Here is a 24,075-nt window from a genome sequence, read left to right as displayed (position 1 = left end):
CTTTAATAGTCAGGGCCAGCCTTACAAAGCCTCGTGATGTGGGGAGCCACTCAGGGTGCTGTAGTCAGGTGAGTGCTGTCTGAGTGCTGCAAGCTGGTGGGCCTAGGCTGCTGGAGCAGGGTGAGTGTGGGTGAACCCGGGGCTGGAGCCCCTGGGCAGGCGGTGGGCAATGCTGCCCTGAGCTGCCAGCCTGGTGGGGAGGCACAGGCAGCAGGGCTCACCCCTGCAGAGCCAGTGGGCTAGCCCCTGGGTCCCCCCTTCCTGTGGGTATGGATGGTGTTCATGCACCCGCTCTCCTGCTAGGTGTTCAGGGGGTGCATAGCCAGGGGAGCCCCGGACTCCTTCCTGTTCAGCCCGGCCGGGCTCTGCGGCCAGGAGCTGGCCCTTTTGCTTGGAGCCCCACGCTGCTGTTCTCAAACTCAAAGAAAGGGCACCAAAATACAAGTTTGCCCGGGGCTCCATTTTCCCTAAGGCTGGCCCTGTTAAAAGTACTCCAGGAAGATAGTAATTCTGCTTATCTTCTGCATTTTGCCATTCTACCTTATAATTGTAAAATGCTACTTTAGACCTCTAAATATGTGAGGGGAAAAATGTTTAAGAATTTCTTTTGGGAAAACAACCTTTTCCTTCCTGGATGATTATTTCTGTTGTTTGAACTCAGAAGTTGTAAGGGTGATCAAAATGTGTGTGTGCTTCTTTATTTTGCCACATTTAAAGAGATATTGTAAAGATTAGAAATCTATTTGTGTGTTGCAAATGGAAATTTAGGTTAATAAAAATGAACATTTAAAACATCTAATTTGCTTAACTATTCATTTGGGTTTTTAATTTATATTTCTCTCTGGACAGTGAACATAGACTATGACTTCAATTTCAGGCTCTTACATGCTGAGACTTAGTGTTTGGGTTGCAGATATTACAAGGGAATATTTTTGTTTAAAATGCTTTCTGTTGGACTTAAAAAAGAGAGATAACGGAAATGTTTCTCTTGGTCTTAGCTTTTGTAAAAACTTATTTTATGTACTATGAGCTAAATTCTGATGATGACACTCTAAACTTAAACTAGCCCTGGACGTAGGTCTCCAATTATATGTGGTGTCTTTGACATAGTTGAATAAATTTGGTTCACAAATAAACTGTCCACAATGTTAACATCTCCAATGTTAACTCAAGCACAGCATTCACACCAACCTAAGATTCTTTAAGTAAAGTCTGTTGGTAAAATATTTATCTTAAGGAAGGTTGTGTCTCCCATGGGAGTTCGAAGAACTGAGTGTGGGTTTTGGTAGTGGTTGTAGGTTGGAAGTGAAAGCAGGTTTGTCTTGGCTTTTACGCTAGAAATAACAGATGTCTGGAGAATATTGTTTAGCTGAAAGTTGAGTTGAGGACACATGTTCAGTACTGTTTCAGCAATCAGAAATGGTACCGAACCTCTTCTACAATTTTGTGAAGCCCTTATTTCGTGTAATGTGGTAGAAACGATTTTAAAAAAGCATTCCTTTTCTTAGGTGTCATCTATGCATGTTTTATTAAACAGATAAGGTGAGCATCCCAACATGTGGTTCATGTGCACAGGTATCTGTAACCAGGAGTCCTAGGGTCTTGACTACACAGAAGTAGTTTTTTGGTATAACCCAAGGTATGGTGGTGGTAATTAAAAATACACTCATAATTTTACAAAATAGAACACGTTAATTTTCTTCCTTTTTAACTTTATGCGAAAAGCCCTGCAGATTCAACACCTCCTGTTGCTTAAACTTCTACACCAGAATTTCATCATCCCTAATCATGAGCAAAGGTGGCGTTTCCATTTTCTAGAAAATTTTGACATCTTTTCTGCAAATTATTTTTATTTTTTATTGATTTGATTTTTTCCAAATACAACAAATACACCAACATACTATTTTCTTTTATAAAATGATTGTTTCTTGCCTCTGAAAAAGGAAGTGGACCAGTGCATTTGGAAAAAGGGAGGACTTTACACTGAGTGTTCTCTTTCCTGTATTATTGACTTAGGCTCTGTGGTGTTATATTCATATGTTTCTTTTAATAAAGTCTGATAGTGGCATATAGAAAACTTTCTGGGAAATGGAGATGCTCATACACCAAAAAGAATGGGTAGTAAGTGAGAAATGGAGGAAGAAAAAAGAATTGTCCTTCGCCTCTCTGAGTAACTTCCAGGGTTGGGATTCCAACCAAGCTGCTGCCCTTGAACTGCATTGCTTCCCCTCCAACTTTCATTCTGACTACTTGGCGTCTTGGAACTTTTCAAGACTTGTGGCCGCATATAATGAAAATAGGCTTGGCACAGTTTGATTTTTTGTTTTGTAATTTTGATTGATATTATCAATGTTTATTTTTAAGCATTTTTTATTTTTATCCGTTTAAATGTTCACAATTGTGCAAAATTATGGGTTTTAAGCATTTTCTTCAATTTTTATCAAATTAAATTTTCACAGTTGCGGAGAATTATGTGGGGTGTCAGACAATAGTTATTTAATGACTAGATGTTGAGATTCAGAAAGTTAAAGCTTTATAACTGTTAAATCAAAAATTGTCAACATCACATGTCAAAATATACAAAGTAACTATCTTTAAATCAAACTCTAGTTCTTCAGCAGCATTTTTCTTTCTTTGCCTATCTGTAAATCTGGATGATCATCTATGGAAATATTTTTAATTGGCTTGTGTGCGTACAGTGAAGGCAACATTTACCAACTATTGGAAATAATTTCTTTAATAAGTTTATTAAGGTTTACCATGACTCAGTTTCCACACAAGCATTCATTTATTTGTCCAGAGGTCAGTTGGTGTTGGTTACATCCAAAATTACAAATACAAGCATATATGCACTTCTATACCACTTTCTAGCAACAATACAGTTATAAACATTGGCCAGCTACTCTTAACAGGATCAGGCCCAGGAGATGCCTTTCCATCATGGCATGACTCCAGAGGGGTAAGGAAAAGCTCTGTCAAAGAGACCCCTAGAAAACTTTGCTTCTTACACACTATAATAAACAAGTGGTGTCACTGCTTGTTATTGGACCTTTGCAGAAGCCAGATGAGGGAGTTTTAAGACTGAACACTGTACCTGATATCCAGTTAACCATGTTTTCTGTGTTTCCATTACCTCAGCTCAACCTTAAATAAGATAATGCTGGTATTTCAAGGATCACTACAAGTTTAACACAAACAACTCTTCTTTCTCATGATTTCATTATATGTGGTCACATGCTTTTGGTTTTATCACCTGTGCTAATATTCAAACTCAATTTAAAACCATAGTTTACGCAGTTCTAATGTGGGCCTATATTCCTACACTAACAGTTTCCAGTAAAAATCTAATTCTTCCAAGCCTAATGTTAAAGAACAAAGAGATACCTGCACTTAAAACAAAAATAGATCTGCAACTAGGATCCTTGATTTCAAAAGGCCAAACTTTAAAAAATTAAGGGAATTAGTTAGGGAAGTAGACTGGACCACAACTATCTGAAGCCTGCATCCCAAGCAAGGAGAAAAAAGTCATAGGGAAGAGTTGTAGGCCAAACTGGATGAGCGAGCATCTCAAAAGAGGTTATTAAGAGAAAGCAGAAAGCCTATAAGGAATGGAAGATGGGAAGGAAGGAAAGCTAGTTCTTGGAAATCAGAAAGAGTAGAGAAAAGTGAGAACTGCCAAAAGCCAAGCAGAGTTGGACCTTGCAAAGAAAATTAAAACAAATAGTTAAAGGTTCTATAGCCATTTAAATAAAAAGAAACCAAGGAAAGAAGAAGTGGGACCACTAAGCACTGAGGATAGGGTGAGATTAAGGATAATCTAGGCATGACCGAACACCTAAATGAATACCTTGCCTCAATTTTTAATAAGGCTAGTGTAGAATTTAGGGGTAGCGACAGGGTGGCTATTGGAATGAAGATATGGAAGTAGAAATTACCACATCTGAGGTGGAAGTCAAACTCAAACATCTTAATGGGACTAAATTGGGGGCCCCAGATAATCTCCATCCAAGAATATTAGAGGAACTGGCACATGAAACTACAAGCCGAATAGCAAGGATTTTTAAAGAATCTGTAAACTTGGCGGACATACCCTATGACGAGAGAATTGCTAATACAGTTCCTATTTTCAAGAAAGGGGAAGAAAGTGATCTGGGAAACTACAGGCCTGCAAGTAATTTGTTCCAAGACCTCAGCTGTATGGAAGGTCTTGAAGCAAATTTTGAAAGAGAATGTAGTTAAGGATATAGAGATAAACGGGAATTTGGATGAAATACAACATAGTTTTACAATAGGTAGTGTGTCCAACTCTACAATAGATGAACGTGATCTGCTTCTTTGAGAAGATAGCTGATTTTTTTTAGACAAAGGAAATGCAGTAGATCTCATGGACCTGGATTTCAGTAAGGCATTTGATACAGTTCCACATGGCAAATTTAGTTAAATTGGAGAAGATGGGGATTAATATGAGAATTGAAAGGTGGGTAAGGGACTGGATAAAGGGGAGACTACAGTGCGTCATGCTGAAAGGAGTTTAAGAAAGATTAATTCAAACTGGAACAGGTGCAGAGAAGGGCTATTAGGATGATCTGATAAATGGAAAACCTACCTTATGAAAGGAGACACTAAGAGCTTGGCTTGTTTAGCCTAACCAAAAGAAGGCTGAAGGGAGATATGATTGCTCTCTATAAATACATCAGAGGGATAAATACCAGAGCGGGAGAGGAGTTATTTAAGTTGGGTGCCAAAGTGGACAGAAGAACAAATGGATATAAACTGGCTATCAACAAGTTTAGGCTTGAAATAGACAAAGGTTTCTAACCATCAGAGGAGTGAAGTTCTGGAACAGCCTTCCAAGGAAGGGGAGCAGTGGGGCAAAAAAACCTAACCGGCTTCAAGACCTATAGTTAAAGTTACCTACTTTTTCCAGTATAGACCTTGTTTTCAGTTGCTTATATGTTTGCCAAACTTAAACCATTGAGGATGAATTTTTCCATGCTGGATGTTTGCCTCAGGTGGATTTTTTTAAAAATAATCAGTAAAAAAGGCTCTGCCATTGCTCAGAATGAGGTTAGGGGAAAATATGTTGTTTTTCACTGTCAAGGTTCTTTCCCCACTCCGAACTCTAGGGTACAGATGTGGGGACCTGCATGAAAGACCCCCCTAAGCTTATTCTTACCAGCTTAGATTAAAAACTTCCCCAAGGTACAAACTTTGCCTTGTCCTTGAACCGTATGCTGCCACCACCAAGCATTTTAAACAAAGAACAGGGAAAGAGGCCACTTGGAGACGTCTTCCCCCAAAATATCCCCCCAAGCCCTATACCCGCTTTCCTGGGGAAGGCTTGATAAGAATCCTCACCAATTGGTACAGGTGAACACAGACCCAAACCCCTGGATCTTAAGAACAGTGAAAAATCAAGCAGGTTTGTTAGGGGGCTTATTCCTTCACCCACTTACTTCCCTGGTCCTTCTCGCATGAATAGAGAGCAACAATACCAGAAGTCCAAAGGTGCAAACAATTCGATGTTTATTGGGGTGAACTTCTAGCAAGCATGATTCCAGTTTCCTTCCTTAGTATCCTCCTTCCCAGCTCTGACACCACAGAGCCTTACACCTGTGTCCCTGTTCCCATTCCTACCCTTAGCCAAACATGATTCCAACTTCCTTACTCCCATTCCCTGTTCCCATTTCCCCCTTTAGCAAAACATGATTCCAATTTTCTTACCCCCATTCCCTGTTCCCATATCCCCCACCCACCCCCTCCCACCCACACCCACTCACTTCCTCATTGACTACAGATTATATAGTAAAACTTGAGTTCTGCTTAGCTATACCTTAACCAATCATTTTCCTGAAATTTAACTAACCAATCCTAACATATTGTAACATGATTATGTAACCAATTATATCCCACCACCTTAATTAGTTTACACCCAGCAAAATTAATTATACAGCAGACAGGAACAATCACAGAACCAGACAGAGATTATACAGACAAACAAGAGCAAAGTGGGAACTATAATGACAAAACAATACAGAAGTGAGGATTTCACATCCCAGCTATTGATAAGTGAGTTCTTGCCAGACAGGATGCTATCAAACTAAGTTTCCTTTTACATTTTCTAGGCACTTCCCTTTCTCTGGAGGTGATAGGAATACAATCCTGTCCTGATAGTGCCTGACAGCCCAATAGCACCTTATTTCAATGTGACTAGTTTGGAATGTGAGGATGTGACTGTTCACTTCCTAGTTTATGGCTGCCTCTGCTGCTCAGCCAAAGGCCTTAGCCTAAGCACAGGGCCTCAGACTGTCACAGTAAGAGAAGGCCCTTACACCAGCAAACAGTGATTTTGATTCTTTCTTTTATACCTCTAGAACTAGCCAAGTGATAAGAATACACCTAAATTCTTAAAGTACAGGCCTTTGCAGACAGGCCTGAATATCTATATCCTAACAAGGTTCTTAAAAGAAGAATTTTAATTAAAGAAAAGGTAAAAGAATCACCTCTATAAAATCAGGATGGTAAATGCTTTACAGGATAATCAGATTCACAACATAGAGAATCCCTCTAGGCAAAACCTTAAGTTACAAAAAGACACAAAAACAGGAGTATACATTCCATTCAGCACAGCTATTTTACCAGCCATTAAACAAAAGAAAATCTAACGCATTTCTAGCTAGATTGCTTACTAACTTAAGGAGTTATGAAGAGCATTCCTGATCTGTTCCCGGCAAAAGCATCCCACAGAAAGACAGACCCTTTGTTCCCCCCCCCCCCCAGCTTTGAAAGTATCTTGTCTCCTCATTGGTCATTTTGGGTCAGGTGCCAACGAGGTTTTCTGAGCTTCTTAACCCTTTACAGGTGAAAGGGTTTTGCCTCTGGCCAGGAGGGATTTTATAGTTCTGTATACAGAAAGGTGGTTACCCTTCCCTTTATATTTACGACAACATAAAGAAGAGTGCTCAAACTGGCTGGTATTCTTACAAAGCACATGAGGAAAGAGCTCTGAATCGGTTTACCTCCTCCCACAGCCATTTCAAACTGCATAAGTAAATCACTGTTGTACAGTCAGTATAGTCAGCAGATATTTGAGGAGCAAAGTAAAAACATTTCTAGCTGAGGATGCTTCAATTTGCTGAGTACTCTTGTCTTCCCACTGAGTTATGTGAGAATATTTTTTGTTTAAATGTGAAATAGATCCAAGAGCCATGTGTGAAGATATTTTGTGAGGAAGGATGGTCCAGTGGTTAGGACACTAGTCTATAATCTGGGAGGCATAGGTTCAATTTTCTGCTCTGCCACAGATTTCCAGTGTGACCTTGGGCAAGTCATTTACCTTCTCTGTGCCTCAGTTCTCCATCAGTAAAACGGGGATAATAGCACTCCCCCCAGCTCACTGTGGTAGTGTGAAGATTAATATATTAAATAATGTGAAGTGCTCTGGAGTCTGTTCATGAAAAATGTTATATAAGACCATGGCATAATTATTATCATCATTTGTTATCATGGGCGGCAGGTATAATAGACCAGAGAAGGCTCTGCCTTTCCTGGCTGCAGCCGCTGCTGTGGGATGCTGGGCTGGGGCGTCTGTGGCAGAGCAGACTGGGGCTGCTTGGGTTGGTCGGCTGGCTTGAGCCGCCCCGGGGCTCCTGTGGTGGGGGTAGGTGGCTAGGGGTTCTGGCAGCCAGGGGCTTCTCTCTTCTTTTTAAGAGACTGATGATAGTAAGTATATTTCTTAACATAAAACATCAATACCAGAATCAGAAACTGCACAAGATTCTGTAATAGAATTTTCATCCATGGAAAATCAGTTTGTAAAAACCCACAAATTAAGAAAGATTTATCTTGAAGACAGTTTTTAAATATTTTCAGTCTCTTAATACTCAAATTGGCTAAACAGGGGAGACTGAGCACTTCACCAGCATACAGACGTGTTGCAAAATGATACCTGCAGTGTGTAAATGCAGTTAAACAGCACAGCGTTTTCACATCCAAGCAAAATAGCAGCAGAATCTTTGAGAAATAACGTAGAATAGGGAAAATTACACTTGTGTAGGAGACACAATTTATCTTTAAGAAACAGAAAACACTAAGCCACTCCAGAGGAGGAGGTCAATTTTTATTAATAGTTTTTGAGGTCAGAAAGCACCATTATGACTATCCAGGCTGACTTTCTGCATCAATCCTGTAATTTTCTGGTTGAGCTAGAGTGTTCCTTGGAAAGGCATCCATTCTTGATTTTAAAGAGTTCAAGTGACTGAGTTGCTCCAGTGGTCTGTTATTCTCATTGTTAAAAAATTGCACCTTGTTTCTAGTCTGAATTTGTCTGGCCTCAGCCTCCGGTTTTTGGATCTTATTATGCCCTTTTCTACTAGATTTAAGGAGTCCTTAACTATCACAGATATTCTCCCCATATAGGTTCCTATAGACTGTGATCAAGTTACCTGTTAAGCTGCTCTTGGATAAACTAAAATATTTATCTGTATTTTAGATAACACTGCTTTCTTATAAATCCATTGAAACCTACTCTTCGGTTTACCCTCCGTTTAGACATTCTTTTCGAAACTTGGTCATTTAATACATCACACCTGCCCTGTCTCTACAGGGGCTCCCTACTTTAAATATTTTATTACTTTCTTGTATGTTGTCATTGATGTATGTAATGCTGAATAGAATTTAGAGATACAATAATTGCCTTGGATAGGAGATCGGGCTTGTGTGTGTGTGTGTAATATATAAAGTGTAAATGTAGACTATAGTCAGTTATTCTGTTCTATGATAGCTTTATACAACTTCTGTGTAATGTAATTCATATAGTTCAAAATGTTGCATTTCCTATTATTTAAACTCGCATGAAATCTATGCTTTGTAAATAGTAACACTTGTATATTTTTAGAATTGCTTCCTAGCAATACAGTTGAGAGTTGATTGGGATGAATTCATACATTCATTGCAACCCACTGGGATGAAGTGATTCTCAACAATACAGAAATTTAAAACTGCGATTCACCATTGACAACAGGGTAAACAAAACCACGGATCTATTCCAGGAAACTTTCCACTTTAATTGCTCATAGTAATTGAATGCCTTCAGAAGCTTTTTGAATGCATAGCAACAGGATTCTTATTTAAAGTGGTGTGTTTTTCTTTACAGCAATGCTGAGTGATGAAGATAATTGTGTGAAGTTGAAAAGTGATCAACCAAAGCTGGTCACACATGAAGATGAAAAGACCAAGCTGGTTTTTAAAAGGTACTCTCAAGTAAGTGTGTCTCTGTCATGATAAATTAGATTTAAATTGCTGTTTAATCAAACATGCTGCAGGGTGTAAGCACTGAAGATACCTCAGTGATGTGTGGTATAAAAGCCTAGGGAATGGGATCATCACATCTGCCAAAGGGAGTTAAGCACCCAATCACATTGAGATCCAATGGAAGTTGGGTGCCTGTGTCATTTTTTTCAAGATGCCATCCTCTGTCTCTCTTTGTATATATAATATACACAGCCCATTTCCCCACCTCCCAATAAGAATTTAGTAGCAAGCCCTGGAATATCAATTTTATTTTGTGTCCAATAAATCATCTTGCCAAGACGCTTCCATAGTGTCATACTTGATGAAAATAGAGTACAGTGGAAATGCATTGTAGATCACTGAATTTTCCCATTGTTCATTTACTTGCTAAACACAATTGTTTTAAAAAATATTGCACCAAAAATGTTTGTCCCTTGTAGTTAGTTCTAATTTGATAATACTTCATAGCTAGTAGTATATTAGTATAAATGCTAAATTATATAAAAAAATAAAGATATATATTTGTATTAAGGCACATCATCACAGTGTGGGCCATTAAATCTTTGTGAAGTGTGGAGAACCTGCCAGTGTTTTTATAGCTTACTAGCATGTGGATTAGCAAACTTCGCTTTTCACATAGAACTTATTAAAATAGCTGTCTGGCTGGCATATACTGAATAGGTTTATGTCAAAGACAGTCAAATGGGAGCTGCTGGGTGCTCAGCACTTCTAACAATCTAGGTATTATTTAGGATGCCTAATATAGACTTCAGAGCTTAACTTTAGTCACTCATTTGTGAAAATTTTGGCTTTACTGTATATTTACTTCTGACATGCAGAAACCAAATATACAGTCATTAATTTATTAAAAATTATCTACGCTACTGTAAGTGACTGACAACTAATATTTATTTATTGTGTATAAAAATCCATAAATTGTAATGGTTGGCTTTTGTTCCATAGGAATAAATGAACAACTAAACCTCAAAAATCAATAACCAGATTTCCTAATAACAAGAAATTATTCAAATTAACTAACAAGAACGATATGCATTTGTAACGGTCAATTTAAAAATATTTTGATTCTTTATCGTATAAGTGTTTCTAAGATATCAATGACCAAATAGCATTTTTTGGTTTTGTGTTTTAACATGACAAAACAGGCTATTGACATTGTAACATTACTGTTATACAATAGTCTTTGTCAGAAAGTACTTAATTAACATTATTTATTCTGTTCTGGGTAAAAATATATGAAAAAATCATGAGTTCTTAGGAAAATGCACTTTTTATAGCTGAGTATTGGCAAGGACTCCATCAGTCTAAAACACCTTGGCTGTGCCTTCTCAGAAGCAATAGCAGGTGAATTGAAACTTTTTTGCAGCAATAATGATATAAAATCAATTTTTTGTCTCCGTAGAACTTCTGTGGTGGGTTGTAAAATTCTGTGCAATTTTTGATTGACCTACATATGTCTAATTATTAAAAAAAACAAAAAACCTCACGCAACACACTGCGTGTGCGTATAAGCAAAACTGACTAAATGTGTGACCTTGTTACTGTAGCCTTTGTTTTTCTCATCCCTTCTTCTCTATTGTGTATTACTCTATCTTGGCAGAATCTTGATTGTAAGCACTTTAATGAAGGGACATTGCTTGCTGCTTTGTATTTTTGTGTATTTTTTTTTTAATTGTAAAGCATCTGGCACACTCCAGGATTCTGTAGCTTTAAAATAAAAGACAAATGCAATACATACACTTATGGTACATTTGAATAAGCTGAGTTTGCAAAAAAAAGGATGCTGTTAAGTAGTGTAAAAGTGCTGGATGTTGCATTCACCTTGGAGGCTTAGTCCTCCATTAGCTGCATTTCATGTGAACTAACGCTTAAGTCAAGGTTGTTCTTTGAGTAATGGTCCCTATCTGGATTCCAGACGCAGGTGCACATGCGTGCCATGTGCTGGTGCCGGAACTGATCAGAGTAGTGTCCATTGACCCACACGTGCTTTGTGTGTCAACTGTGTGGTATGTCTGAGGCGGTAAGAGGCTGTGCGGGTTGACGCCACTACAGTTCCCTCTTACTGCCGCCTGGCCAGAGTTGGAACCCCTGCCAAGAGAACTGCTCTTTGAGTGAGTTTTTAGTGAGTATATGGTGAGTTTTTAGTAGTTAGTTAATTTTCCTTGGACTTCTCCCCTTCAGGGGTTTCTTTCTCCCTGGCCTGGGGACTATGCCCCAACAAAGCAGCTTCAAGAACTGTGACTTGTGCCCTCGCTACTTTTTCAGTGAGAGGCGAGCACATTCGTTGCCTTTACTGCCTTGTACTGTTTCTCATTGCCCGGACTCGAGCAGCTTGTGAACCTTACCTCTGCAAATATCTGATGGAGGAGCAATGCATCCACGTGCATAACCGGACATGGCTCCACCAGATCTGCTGGAACAGTGCTCGACACCGGTGGTGAGCACTTCACTGGGCCCCTCCCGTGCAGCACTGCTGCACCTGCCGAAACCCCACTGCATGCACAAGAAGCATGAGCATAAGAGCGGTTACCCGATGGGGACAGCTTCTAAATGCAGTGTTGCCTCCCCGAGCCGTGCTAGGTCAGGCAAGAAGTCTTGTGCAGCTGTAGATGCTCCTGTTCCAAAAGCCGTTGTACGCCACTGGCACTGTCTTCTGCTTCGGCACCTGGGCCACCTCCTTCGCCCTCGGCGCGGTCGACACCGCCAGGACCTTCTGGCCTGTCCCACCCAGTCCTGCGCACTCTGGCATGCTTATCACCCCTGATGCCGTCAGATGAGCTCATGCTGCCTTTCGTTGGCTCTCCGCTGCGCTCTGGATCCCTGCCTGTTCCGAGATTCCTCTCTCCAGCGGACGAGCCCCTCCTGCTCCAATCCGAGCCCTTTCCACCTCACGGCCTGGTATTTGGATGGGGCTCGCATGTAGACCAGGCTTGTTCTGACCCCATCTAAGACATCCTCACTGAAATGGCTAAGTGGCACCGCTTCAGCTCATGGGCACGCTGCCATCACATCTTTCCAGGCTCTGTCTCCATTCCTGTTCTTCTGGACTACCTCTGTCATCTCTGCCAGTCAGGCCTCGCTCACTTCTCAGTCTGCATCCACCTGGAGGCACTCAGTACCTTTCTTCCTCCTGTGGATGGCTTCTCCGTTTTCACCAATCCGATAACCTCCCGCTTCCTCTGCAGCCTTCTCAATGCTTTTCCCCTAGTACGAAGGCCTATCCCCTCTTGGGTTCAGAATCTGGTTCTCTCTGTCCTCACCAAGCCTCCCTTTGAACCCCTCATCACTTGCTCTTTCTCCCATCTTTCCATGAAGGTGATCTTCTTAGTGGCTATCACCTCCGCATGATGCGTCAGCAAACTGGCCGCCATGATGGCGGATCTGCCATTTACCATCTTCCACAAAGACAGGGTCTCCTTACGTCTTTACCCTGAGTTCCTGCCCACGGTGACTTCCTCCTTCCCCCTCAACCAGAGTACACACCTTCTGGTCTTCTACCCTAAGCCATGCGCCTCCCCCGTGGAGTGCATATTCCACTCCCTTGATGTCTGCCGAGCATTAGCCTTTTATCTCTACCACATCCGTGACTTCCGAGTGGCCCACTGGCTCCTCATCGCCATCACAGAGTGCTGTCGGAGTTGCACCCTTTCTTCCCAGTGCCTCTCCAAATGGATCTCCCGTTGCGTCATAACCACTCCACATGGGCGTGTGCAACCCTGTTGGCTTTCCTTGCGGATGTTCCGTGGCAATAGATATGTCAGGCAACTCCTTGGTCCTCTGTCCACACCTTTTCCTCTCACTATGCCATTGCCCCCTCAACGATGATGGATGCAGCAGCTGGTCATGCTGTCCTGCAGACTTGGTCTTCTCGAGAGCCCTCATGCCTGCTTCCCTACTGACCGCTGCTCGCTATTCTCCTGCGTTTGGAATCCTGACATAGGGACCATCACTCGAAGAAGAAAAGGTTATTTACTGTAACTGGAGGTTCTTCAAGAGGTGTGGTCCCTATCTGGATTCCAATCCCGCCCTTCTTCTCCTATGCTCCGGGCTCCATTTGCTTCCTGGTCCGAGGGAACTGGAGGGGTGTCAGCCTCTTAAACCCTTGGATGCGCCACATGGTTGAGGCATGTGCAGGTCAACAGAGACTACTATGAACAGTTCTGGCTCCAGTGCATGGCATGCATGCGCACCTGTGTTTGGAATCCAGGTAGGGACCACACATCTCGAAGAACCTCCAGTTACAGGAAGTAACCTTCTCTCATTCTTTAATCCCATGCTTTGTGAGGTTAGAGGCCGGACAATCACATGCCATCATATGTTCGCAGCACAAAAGACATCTGTTCTTTATAGTTTATTTTAATCCCTTTCGGAACAAGGGAATAAATATTAATAAACATAGTCTATTAACATTCTTAGGGAGTAGCTCCCATTAGGGGAACTAGCACGCGGGACAGGGGGGAGCATAAAGTCATAACTGTTTAATAGTAACAATTTATAATTACTCTCTCTGACGTCCCAAATTAAAGGTACAGTTTTGGCTTGTGTCATAGAATCGTAGAATCACAGAATATCAGGGTTGGAAGGGACCTCAGGAGGTCATCTAGTCCAACCCCCTGCTCAAAGCAGGACCAATCCCCAATTAAATCATCCCAGCCAGTGTCTGTGGGGAAGGGATGGTAGTGGAACAAGAGGACAGAAACTATTGTTTAAAATACTTTCAAATAAATATTTAAAGTGTACTATAGCTAGGGCCCTACCAAATTCATGGCCATGAAAAATGCGTCCGAGACCGTGAAATCTGGTCTTTAGTGTGCTTTTACCTTGTACTATACGGATTTCACAGGGAAGATCAGCATTTCTCAAATTGAGGGGCCTGACCCACAAGGGAGTTGCAGGGAGTGTCAAGGTTATTTTAGGGGGGGTCACCAAAAATATTGCCACCCTTACTTCTGCACTGTCTTCAGTTCTGGGCAGCAGGAGAGCGGTGGCTGTTAGCCAGGCAGCCGGCTCTGAAGGTTGCGCCCTGCCAGCAGCAGCACAGAAGTAAGGGTACCATACCATGCCATCCTTTATTCGGCGCTGCTCTGGCGGTGGCTCTGCCTTCAGAGCTGGGCGCCCAGCCAGCAGCTGCTGCTCTCCCGCTGCCCAGCTCTGAAGCAGTGCCGCTGCCAGCAGCAGCACAGAAGTAAGGGTAGCAGGACCGCAACCCCCCCTACAATAACCTTGCAAGCCCCCCACAACTCCTTTATGGGTCAGGACCCCTAAAATTACAACCCTGTGAAATTTCAGATTTTAATAGCTGAAATCATGGAATTGACTATTTTTTTAAATCTTGTGACTGAATTTGGTAGGGCCCTAACTATAACGCTCCATCTAAGGTAACAGCGCTCAGCTGACCGGTAGTTCTTATTACTTATGTTGTTCAGATAGTAGTTCCCAGTAATAATACTCAACATTCACGTAGCCCATTACCATGCTCAAACCACTGAGGAAAACCTGGATTAAAATGATTCTAGGAATGCTGGCTTTTTAGTATAGGGCGGAAAGTTGGGTGTCTGGGTGTCTTTTTAAATTTATAAATCCTGCATTCTGGCCTTCCAAGTAACCTAAAATAGATCTGGTGGCCCCTAGGTGGTGGTTTGAACACCCAGGTGTGGGATTTTAGCCTCTGAAGTTTTCAGATTGGGTTTTCAGCACCAAAAACATTTTAAGTATTTTTGACACTGAAAACCCAGTTTGCAACTGCACTCTTTACATGAGTAGTGTTTGTTTTGGCCATTTTTAAGAATGAAGCAAAACTATTCTTTTTAAAGAAAACAAAAAGTACTTTAGTGTTGTCCCAAAATTTACAGAGAGCAGCCTGTTGATATAGTCCAATTTGATGCAGGACACATCAAGGTCATTTAGTTTAAAGTAACCGCTACCAGTGCAGAACCACGCTACAAAGCCAAAGCATCCTTGAGCACCAGTCTCCATATTACAGTATTTATCCAAGTTAGTGCAAAAAGCTTTGAAGGGGCGAGGAAGAATGTGGCTTACAGCATTAGGACTGTGGAGTGTCTCAGTATGGGTTGCATTTAAGCATGCTTTTTTATAGGTTTTTTTTATTTTTTTGAACTTGCTCACATTTTATCAGCTTCACAAAGGAGTAGTTCAGAAATAACTGCACTGTTGGCAGTGGCCCACTGCTCTAAAAGTAATCACTGGCTCTTGTTCGTTTTAGACCTGTTATACTGCTTGCAGTCGTGGTGTACTTCCTTTATATCCTCAAGTTACGTTTTGGCCCTGAAGAATGTGACATGAAGAAAATGCACTATGTGGACCCTGAACGTGTAAAGGTTTGCTAGTCTTTATCTGTATCTAGCAAATGTTACTGATGTATTGTGTAGAGTTGGAAAGTTCACCGCAGGACCTGAAATGATGGAGTTGTAGGCTGAAGTCCTGCAATGCAGGCAGATGAATTTACTTTTCTATATGCTCCATTACCTGGACTGAGAGGCTGTTTTCAATTCTTATGCTTATGTAGGCAGTGAGACTTACACAGAGAAAATTATAGAGTTTTAGGAATAGAATTAACGAGGAAGAAAACAATGGTTTATGAAAGAGTAATGTTTGCCATCACAGATATGATACATAGTTTGAAAAAGTTTATGGAAGGTTGCAAGAAAAGAAAAGGACTTAGATATGTATACAGAATTCTGTGGCCTGATTATCTTGCCAGTTGCATGCACAGAATGCCTTTGACCTTGCTGCAAGTTGCAGAATGGATGGGATGATTAGTCAGACTTAAAAACCAGCTTCTGTAGTGCCACACTGGAGAGTGTGAAGGCTTGGGAGTTGTTCTAAAAACTGAAACATTATGCTTGCTATTACACTGTAACACAAAGGTGCTGACTCTCACCCTGCATTGGGAAGAAGGAAGAATTTGGTATTCTGAACATCTGATTAGAAGTCTAAAACACCCTGGGCCTGCTTAAAATTTTTTGGTACCTGTAGGGTCTGTTCTGCACATCTGTGGAGTTCTTCTAATTGCAATTTTAAAAAACCTCCCCTTTTTCCATTTTTCTTTGTTCCCCTTTTTCTATAATCTTAACATCAGGCTTTCATTTTTGACTCTCCCACATATATCACACAAACATCTCTTTGTTTTCTACTTGCCTCTGTTCCTCCCCCCTTTCCATTTTGTTCTTGTTTTTATGATAAATCTTCTCATTTGTTGAGCAATGATAAAATGGCATCTTTGCCTTTGAACTGTATTAAAGCTTCCCCCTCGTACCAGACCCCAATTTGCAGGTTCTACTCTCTAAAAATGTGCAGGAGGATCTTGTTTCAAAGAGACAGATTATCATTTATTTGGCAGGGGAAGATTCAGCTGAAAGCTGGTACTGTAGGTTTTTATATTGGTACTTCATCTTCATTTTAAGGAGAACTTTAGACCCTTCACTTCCAGGTGAACATTTTAAGCGTGGTTATAGTGGGATTTTTTAAATGACCATAAACATCTAGATTAAAATCAGTTCACAAGTCAAAATGCTGCAAGTCCTGTCTTGGATGTGACGGAGTTTTTCTTTCCAGCTTACGTGTCTCTGGTAGTACAGTTTCTGCAATCAAAATTTAGCTGAAAAATTTGTTACTGATGGATAAGGCAGAGCAAAAACCATCTTCCTTTCCCATAGCTCTATTGGCCATGAACAAAAATAACCAGTCATTGCTTGAAAACGTTCAGGAAGCAGACAAGCTTTGTAAAAAGGTACCATTTTACATAGTAATTTTTCTGACTGCACCTGCACTCTAACTTACTCCTAAAGAAATCTTCCACCTGAAAGAGGTAAGTTATACTCTGAAACCTGCACTCTTGATAACCCCACAAACAGGAAGCTCCTTGTTTTAACTGACTAGTTTTAAATTTCCCACAGTTGGTGGTTCAGTTTGGTTTGTCTTTCTAAAACCTACATCTGCTAATTTACGGATGTCTATTGACCTCGTGGGAGGTTGCTTCAGACAGGAGATGCTATATTTATAATACTGAAATGTACTAGCTTGTATGACTTAAATTTTATATACCGTCTTGTTTCAGAGAGCACAAAAATATGCCAAACTCATACAGCAAGGAGAATGTCGACCTTCTTTTGTGAAGAAGGAGATGGACAGATTATTTGCTGAGAAGTACAGCGTGAACATATTTCCCTTTGTAAGAGAAGATATAAACAGACATGAAGCTGTGTTTAAATACAAACCCCCGTTTGGATTTCACAAGAACTCTGATAAACTTCAGAACCTCTTAAAACTCTTACCTGAGTATGACTTGCCCGAGAACTTGAAGTCAAAACACTGTAAGCGTTGTGTTGTTGTAGGAAGTGGTGGAATACTTCGTGGATTGGAGCTAGGCCATGTGCTGAATGAGTTTGATATTGTTATAAGGTGCATATTTCTCTTCTGTCTAAAGTTACAAAGTAATTTAACATTTGTGTTGTTTTCAAACAGCCTCTCTTTTTGAGAGGGGAAAGGGGAGTCTCAGACTCCATTTATTACTTAGTTTATGAAACTGAAAGTATTTTATTAATATTACTTGTCTTTACAATATTCACAATATGGTGAATCAGATAAACTTACTCAAATTCAGACTGCAGGGACCAGGAATATATCATTATTTCAGTGTGCTCCAGACCAGTGGTTTTCAACCTTTTTTGGACCAGGTCCCATTTGTAAACATTGATGGCCAGTCTCAATCCAGTAAATAGAAAGTAGAAAATGCACGTATTTTGGCCCCAAAATACTTATTACCCACTGTATGTAACAACAACACCAATAATAACAATAACAGTAATAAAAAGTTAAAGCAGCTCAATATCCAGAAAGTTAAAGGCAGAAATCAACATTAACAGGAACACATTAACAGTATAATAAATTCTAGGTTCCACTTAATGAGAAACTTGAGCTTGCTTCTCTTTGACAAGTTTATCAAAGTTTGGTGTAATTTTAGTCAGCATAATCTGAAGGTTGTGTTCAACATCCAGTCTATTCCTGCTTTTATTCTTCAGTTGAGTCAAGGCAGAGAATCCAGCTTTGCACAAGTATGTTGTACTGAAAGGCAAAAGGACTGGCAAGCAGGACGTTCTCCAACAGCAGCACTGCACCAAAACTGGGGAATGCTCATTTCAGTATATTTTCTCTATAGATTGCGAATGCAAGATAACTTGACCAGCTGAGATTCTTTCTTCTTAGGTAGATTCATGTTTTCCAACACAACTCCAAACGGATCCTGTATCCATTCTTTGCCCTTAGGTTGTTTGGAAAGTAATTGCAGAATCTTGTGTGCAATTTAGTTAAATGACTACTGATCGTTTTCTTCAGTACTTCCTGGCTAGTGGAATCTTTCAAATTTTTTTTTCTGAATATGCGTTACGAAACATGTCCATCCTATCATTTGAAATATGTTTGTTCACAGAGAGGGTTTTTTTTAAATTCAGCAATTTTGTCAGTTAGCTGCAAGCGATTGTGCTCTCTGCCCTGTAAAGACAGATTCAAATAATTCAGATGATCAAATATATGTGCCAGATATGCAGCACAAACAAACCATGTGTTGCTACTGAAGCGTTCTGCCAGGTGAGCCTTTTTTTCTTCAAGAAAAGCTGCCAACTCATTTTTAAATTTGAGACACTTTGCCATGGGACAGCCAGCAAACTTCAGCATGGTAAAGCAGATGTACGTGAGTACTGCCCATTTTCTGACAGAAAACTTGAAAGCATCATGATTTCTTGGTATTTTGTTTGATGTAAGTGACTATTTTGACAGCATTTTTAAGAGTTTCTTGAAGCTCAGGTGCCTTGTCTTTAGCTGCTAATGCCTCCCTGTGCAGGAAACAATAGTTCCATGTTGCATTGGATGCTTTCAAAGGGATACTTTGAGCAACTACTGAATGTTTCTCTCTCATCATATGTGACACCAACACACTTCGACCAGCTTAATCCCACCAACTCCAAGTAATTATCCAGTGCAAGAAACATATTAGCAGTAGTAACAGAAATAGGCAAATCTGCACTAAACAAGTACTGTTCTGGCAAATCAGTTTTCTGTGCATTCCTCACATAAACCAGCAATATAGTGTGGTTTGATACATCAGTAGATTCATCTAGTTGTAAAGCAAAACAGTTGCTTACTGAAAGATGATCAGTTGTTTGCAGTTTGGTGTGTTCTGAGCTATATCACAGATTCTTCTCCATATTGTATTGTTGGAGAAAGAGATTGCTTTTAATTTTTTTGCCACTGACTCGCCCAACAATTTAGTGTGTGTGTCAATAGCAGAAGGTAAAATTAACTCCTCAGCGACAGTGTGAGCTTTTTTGCAATGCGGTGTGCAACAAGGGTAAGAGGCATGCAGTGTTTGCTCACTGACAGTAAATACATGTTCAGATGCTTTTTTTGACATTTCCAAATCTGCTTTTTCATTTGAAAAAATGAAGAGGCTTGTCTTTATAGCTAGAGTGCTTTGTCTCCAAATGTCTACATAAATTTGATGGTTTTAGGCTTTAATTTGCTAACAGTTCACTGCAGATGGCACACAGTGGCCTGTATTCACCATTTCAGTCCTCGGTAAATGAAAACCCAAACTTTAAGTAAGCAGGGTTGTACCTATGATTACGTTTCTTCCCAGGTTGTGATGAATTCCTACTATCATTGGTACTTGCAGTTGCAACAGCACAGTTGAAAAAATTAATCCATTTCACTAACTAAAGACCCATTTTGTGATTAAAACACACTCTTCACTTGAAACTCTACACAGCACTCTTTTCCCATAACTCTTCCCGCCTTGCATTCGATTGGCTAATCGGTAAGGCTAGGTCATGGAGGTCACTGATTCCGTGATTTTATGTGACTTCCATGACTTCAGCCCTTGGTGGCGGGGCTCAGGGTTGGGGTGGCTGTGAACCTTTTGTACATTCATGCGACCCACTTTTAGGTAGTGACCTGTGGGTTGAGAAACTGCTCTAGACACCAGATACCACACAACATGGATAATAAAAATAGTGAGTTGGAAATTACTGCAGTCACGGACAAAGCACAATGTACACATGAAGTTGGTACTATATAAATTCCTAAAGTAAATAGATGTCTGATCATTCTAATGTAGGCTTTTGAAATAACCTGTTACACCTTCTGGTTATCAGGGGGAGTTGATCAGTTATCTTGCTTTTCTAGTATTAAGTGTTTCATGTGAAAGGGTAAGTGGATCTGCTAGTGTTAGAAAGCATTCTGTTTCAGAGTTGTGATACATAGCTTTATTTTCAATGCACCTGCCTTGTTGACACACTCTGGAAGACACATAGTATAACAGAAGCATAATAAGCAGTCAATAACAATGAAATAAACCACTGTCTTCTTTAAATGAAAACCAATTCTGAGGTTCCTATTAAAAAAAAGAAAAAGAAAAAAGGTTTGGGAGTGATGACATGGGCAAAGAATAATATGGGCTCGCTAGAGGTCATCTTAAATACTCATTGAAATTAAAAGATGACAAGTGCAATGTAAAATATAGACTGCTTGCTCATTTTAGTGACAAAAGTAAGTCTTGACTGCTTTTTACTCTCGTTAGCCCTGCAGAGATACTACTTTTCTTGTCACCAATAGAATTGTGAGATACTAAAAATTATGGACTGAATAGAGACACTGGATTTATGGCTTATTACAGCCATCTATAACCCACTAATAGCCCCTCTTCTCAGCTGCTTTCCCTGCCTTTTCCTCCCTCTGACTGGAAAGATGTTAACCTTTGCCTTGATTAGTCCCTTGAAATATGTGTTAACTTCTTTTGCTAAACAACCTGTTCCGTCATGCATTTAGCAGTAACACTTTGAGGTTAAGGTTTTGTCTAACACTGCACTTTCGTTCAGAGGTGTGAAAAACACACACACACACACACCCCTGAATGACAAAAGTGTTACTGACGAAAAGTGCTCTCTCCTTCCTCTTGTTGGGAGTGGATTTATTTTGTCGGCGGGAAAGCTCTCTCCTGCCGACAAAGAGCGGCTACACTTTGCACCTTTTAGTGGTCTGGCTGTAGCGGCACAGCTGTGTCACTAGAAGGCACGTGGTATAGACATAGCCTTAGGCTATGCTATAGAGTTAGGTCAACATATGGCAGCTTAAGTTAAAGTAACTATAGAAATGCCTACACTTCAGTTTCGCTCCTGTCATAGAATCATAGAATATCAGGGTTGGAAGGGACCTCAGGAGGTCATCTAGTCCAACCCCCTGCTCAAAGCAGGACCAATCCCCAATTAAATCATCCCAGCCAGGGCTTTGTCAAGCCTCACCTTAAAAAATCTCTAAGGAAGGAGATTCCACCACCTCCCTAGGTAAAACATTCCAGTGTTTCACCACCCTCCTAGTGAAAAAGTTTTTCCTAATATCCAACCTAAACCTGCCCCACTGCAACTGGAGACCATTACTCCTTGTCCTATCATCTTCTAGAACTGAGAATAGTCTAGAACCATCCTCTTTGGAACCACCTCTCAGGTTGTTGAAAGCAGCTATCAAATCCCCCCTCATTCTTCTCTTCCGCAGACTAAACAATCCCAGTTCCCTCAGCCTCTCCTCATAAGTCATGTGTTCCAGACCCCTAATCATTTTTGTTGCCCTTCGCTGGACTCTCTCCAATTTTTCCACATCCTTGTAGTGTGGGGCCCAAAACTGGACACAGTACTCCAGATGAGGCCTCACCAATGTCGAATAGAGGGGGACGATCATGTCCCTCGATCAGCTGGCCATGCCCCTACTTATACATCCCAAAATGCCATTGGCCTTCTTGGCAACAAGGGCACACTGTTGACTCATATCCAGCTTCTCGTCCACTGTCACCCCTAGGTCCTTTTCTGCAGAACTGCTGCCTAGCCATTCGGTCCCTAGTTTGTAGCGGTGCATTGGATTCTTCCGTCCTAAGTGCAGGAATCATAGAATCATAGAATATCAGGGTTGGAAGGGACCCCAGAAGGTCATCTAGTCCAACCCCCTGCTCAAAGCAGGACCAATTCCCAGTTAAATCATCCCAGCCAGGGCTTTGTCAAGCCTGACCTTTGTCAAGCTTGACCTTAAAAACCTCTAAGGAAGGAGATTCTACCACCTCCCTAAGTAACGCATTCCAGTGTTTCACCACCCTCTTAGTGAAAAAGTTTTTCCTAATATCCAATCTAAACCTCCCCCACTGCAACTTGAGACCATTACTCCTCGTTCTGTCATCTGCTACCATTGACAACAGTCTAGAGCCATCCTCTTTGGAACCCCCTTTCAGGTAGTTGAAAGCAGCTATCAAATCCCCCCTCATTCTTCTCTTCTGCAGGCTAAACAAGCCCAGCTCCCTCAGCCTCTCTGCACTTATCCTTATTGAACCTCATCAGATTTCTTTAGGCCCAATCCTCCAATTTGTCTAGGTCCCTCTGTATCCTATCCCTACCTGCCACCGTATCTACCACTCCTCCTAGTTTAGTATCATCCGCAAATTTGCTGAGAGTGCAATCCACACCATCCAGATCATTTATGAAGATATTGAACAAAACCGGCCTCAGGACCGACCCTTGGGGCACTCCACTTGATACCGGCTGCCATCTAGACATGGAGCCATTGATCACTACCCGTTGAGCCCGACAATCTAGCCAACTTTCTACCCACCTTATAGTGCATTCATGCAGCCCATACTTCTTTAACTTGCTGACAAGAAAACTGTGGGAGACCGTGTCAAAAGCTTTGCTAAAGTCAAGAAACAATACATCCACTGCTTTCCCTTCATCCACAGAACCAGTAATCTCATCATAGAAGGCGATTAGATTAGTCAGGCATGACCTTCCCTTGGTGAATCCATGCTGACTGTTCCTGATCACTTTCCTCTCTTGTAAGTGCTTCAGGATAGATTCCTTGAGGACCTGCTCCATGATTTTTCTGGGGACTGAGGTGAGGCTGACTGGCCTGTAGTTCCCAGGATCCTCCTCCTTCCCTTTTTTAAAGATGGGCACTACATTAGCCTTTTTCCAGTCGTCCGGGACTTCCCCCGATCGCCATGAGTTTTCAAAGATAATGGCCAATGGCTCTGCAATCACAGCCGCCAACTCCTTTAGCACTCTCGGATGCAACGCATCCGGCCCCATGGACTTGTGCACGTCCAGCGTTTCTAAATAGTCCCAAACCACTTCTTTCTCCACAGAGGGCTGGCCACCTACTCCCCATGCTGTGTTGCCCAGCGCAGCAGTCTGGGAGCTGACCTTGTTTGTGAAGACAGAGGCAAAAAAAGCCTTGAGTACATTAGCTTTTTCCACATCCTCTGTCACTAGGTTGCCTCCCTCATTCAGTAAGGGGCCCACGCTTTCCTTGACTTCCTTCTTGTTGCCAACTTACCTGAAGAAACCCTTCTTGTTACTCTTAACATCTCTCGCTAGCTGCAGCTCCAGGTGCGATTTGGCCCTCCTGATTTCATTCCTACATGCCCGAGCAACATTTTTATACTCTTCCCTGGTCATTTGTCCAATCTTCCACTTCTTGTAAGATTCTTTTTTATGTTTAAGATCCGCAAGGATTTCACTGTTATGCCAAGCTGGTCGCCTGCCATATTTACTGTTCTTTCGACACATCGGGATGGTTTGTCCCTGTAACCTCAATGGGGATTCTTTGAAATACAGCCAGCTCTCCTGGACTCCTTTCCCCCTCATGTTATTCCCCCAGGGGATCCTACCCATCAGTTCCCTGAGGGAGTTGAAGTCTGCTTTCCTGAAGTCCAGG

General features: G+C 41.3%; 1 protein-coding gene across 8 annotated transcripts in view; it reads left to right on the top strand.

The window, feature by feature from the left end:
* ST3GAL5 (ST3 beta-galactoside alpha-2,3-sialyltransferase 5) overlaps positions 1 to 24,075 on the top strand; it is a 68,898-nt gene that overhangs the window by 3,536 nt on the left and 41,287 nt on the right. For 4 of the 8 annotated variants that reach the window (XR_012158767.1, XR_012158768.1, XM_073342845.1 and 1 more), the window contains exons 2-4: positions 9,155 to 9,251; positions 15,533 to 15,647; positions 17,387 to 17,730. Coding sequence is in view for 6 of the 8 variants with exons in the window: in XM_073342843.1 (XP_073198944.1) it covers positions 9,155 to 9,251; positions 15,533 to 15,647; positions 17,387 to 17,730 (556 nt within the window). In the remaining 2 variants the exon portion in view is untranslated. Of the gene's footprint in view, positions 1 to 8,896; positions 9,024 to 9,154; positions 9,262 to 15,532; positions 15,648 to 17,386; positions 17,731 to 24,075 lie in introns of all 8 variants that reach the window. The other 4 variants (XM_073342849.1, XM_073342846.1, XM_073342844.1 and 1 more) reach the window with 3 other exon arrangements.

This window comes from Lepidochelys kempii, chromosome 4 (assembly GCF_965140265.1).
Source record: "Lepidochelys kempii isolate rLepKem1 chromosome 4, rLepKem1.hap2, whole genome shotgun sequence".
Lineage (NCBI taxonomy): Eukaryota > Metazoa > Chordata > Testudines > Cheloniidae > Lepidochelys > Lepidochelys kempii.
Note: the sequence above shows the minus strand (reverse complement) of the source record. Positions and strands in the feature narration are given on the sequence as shown.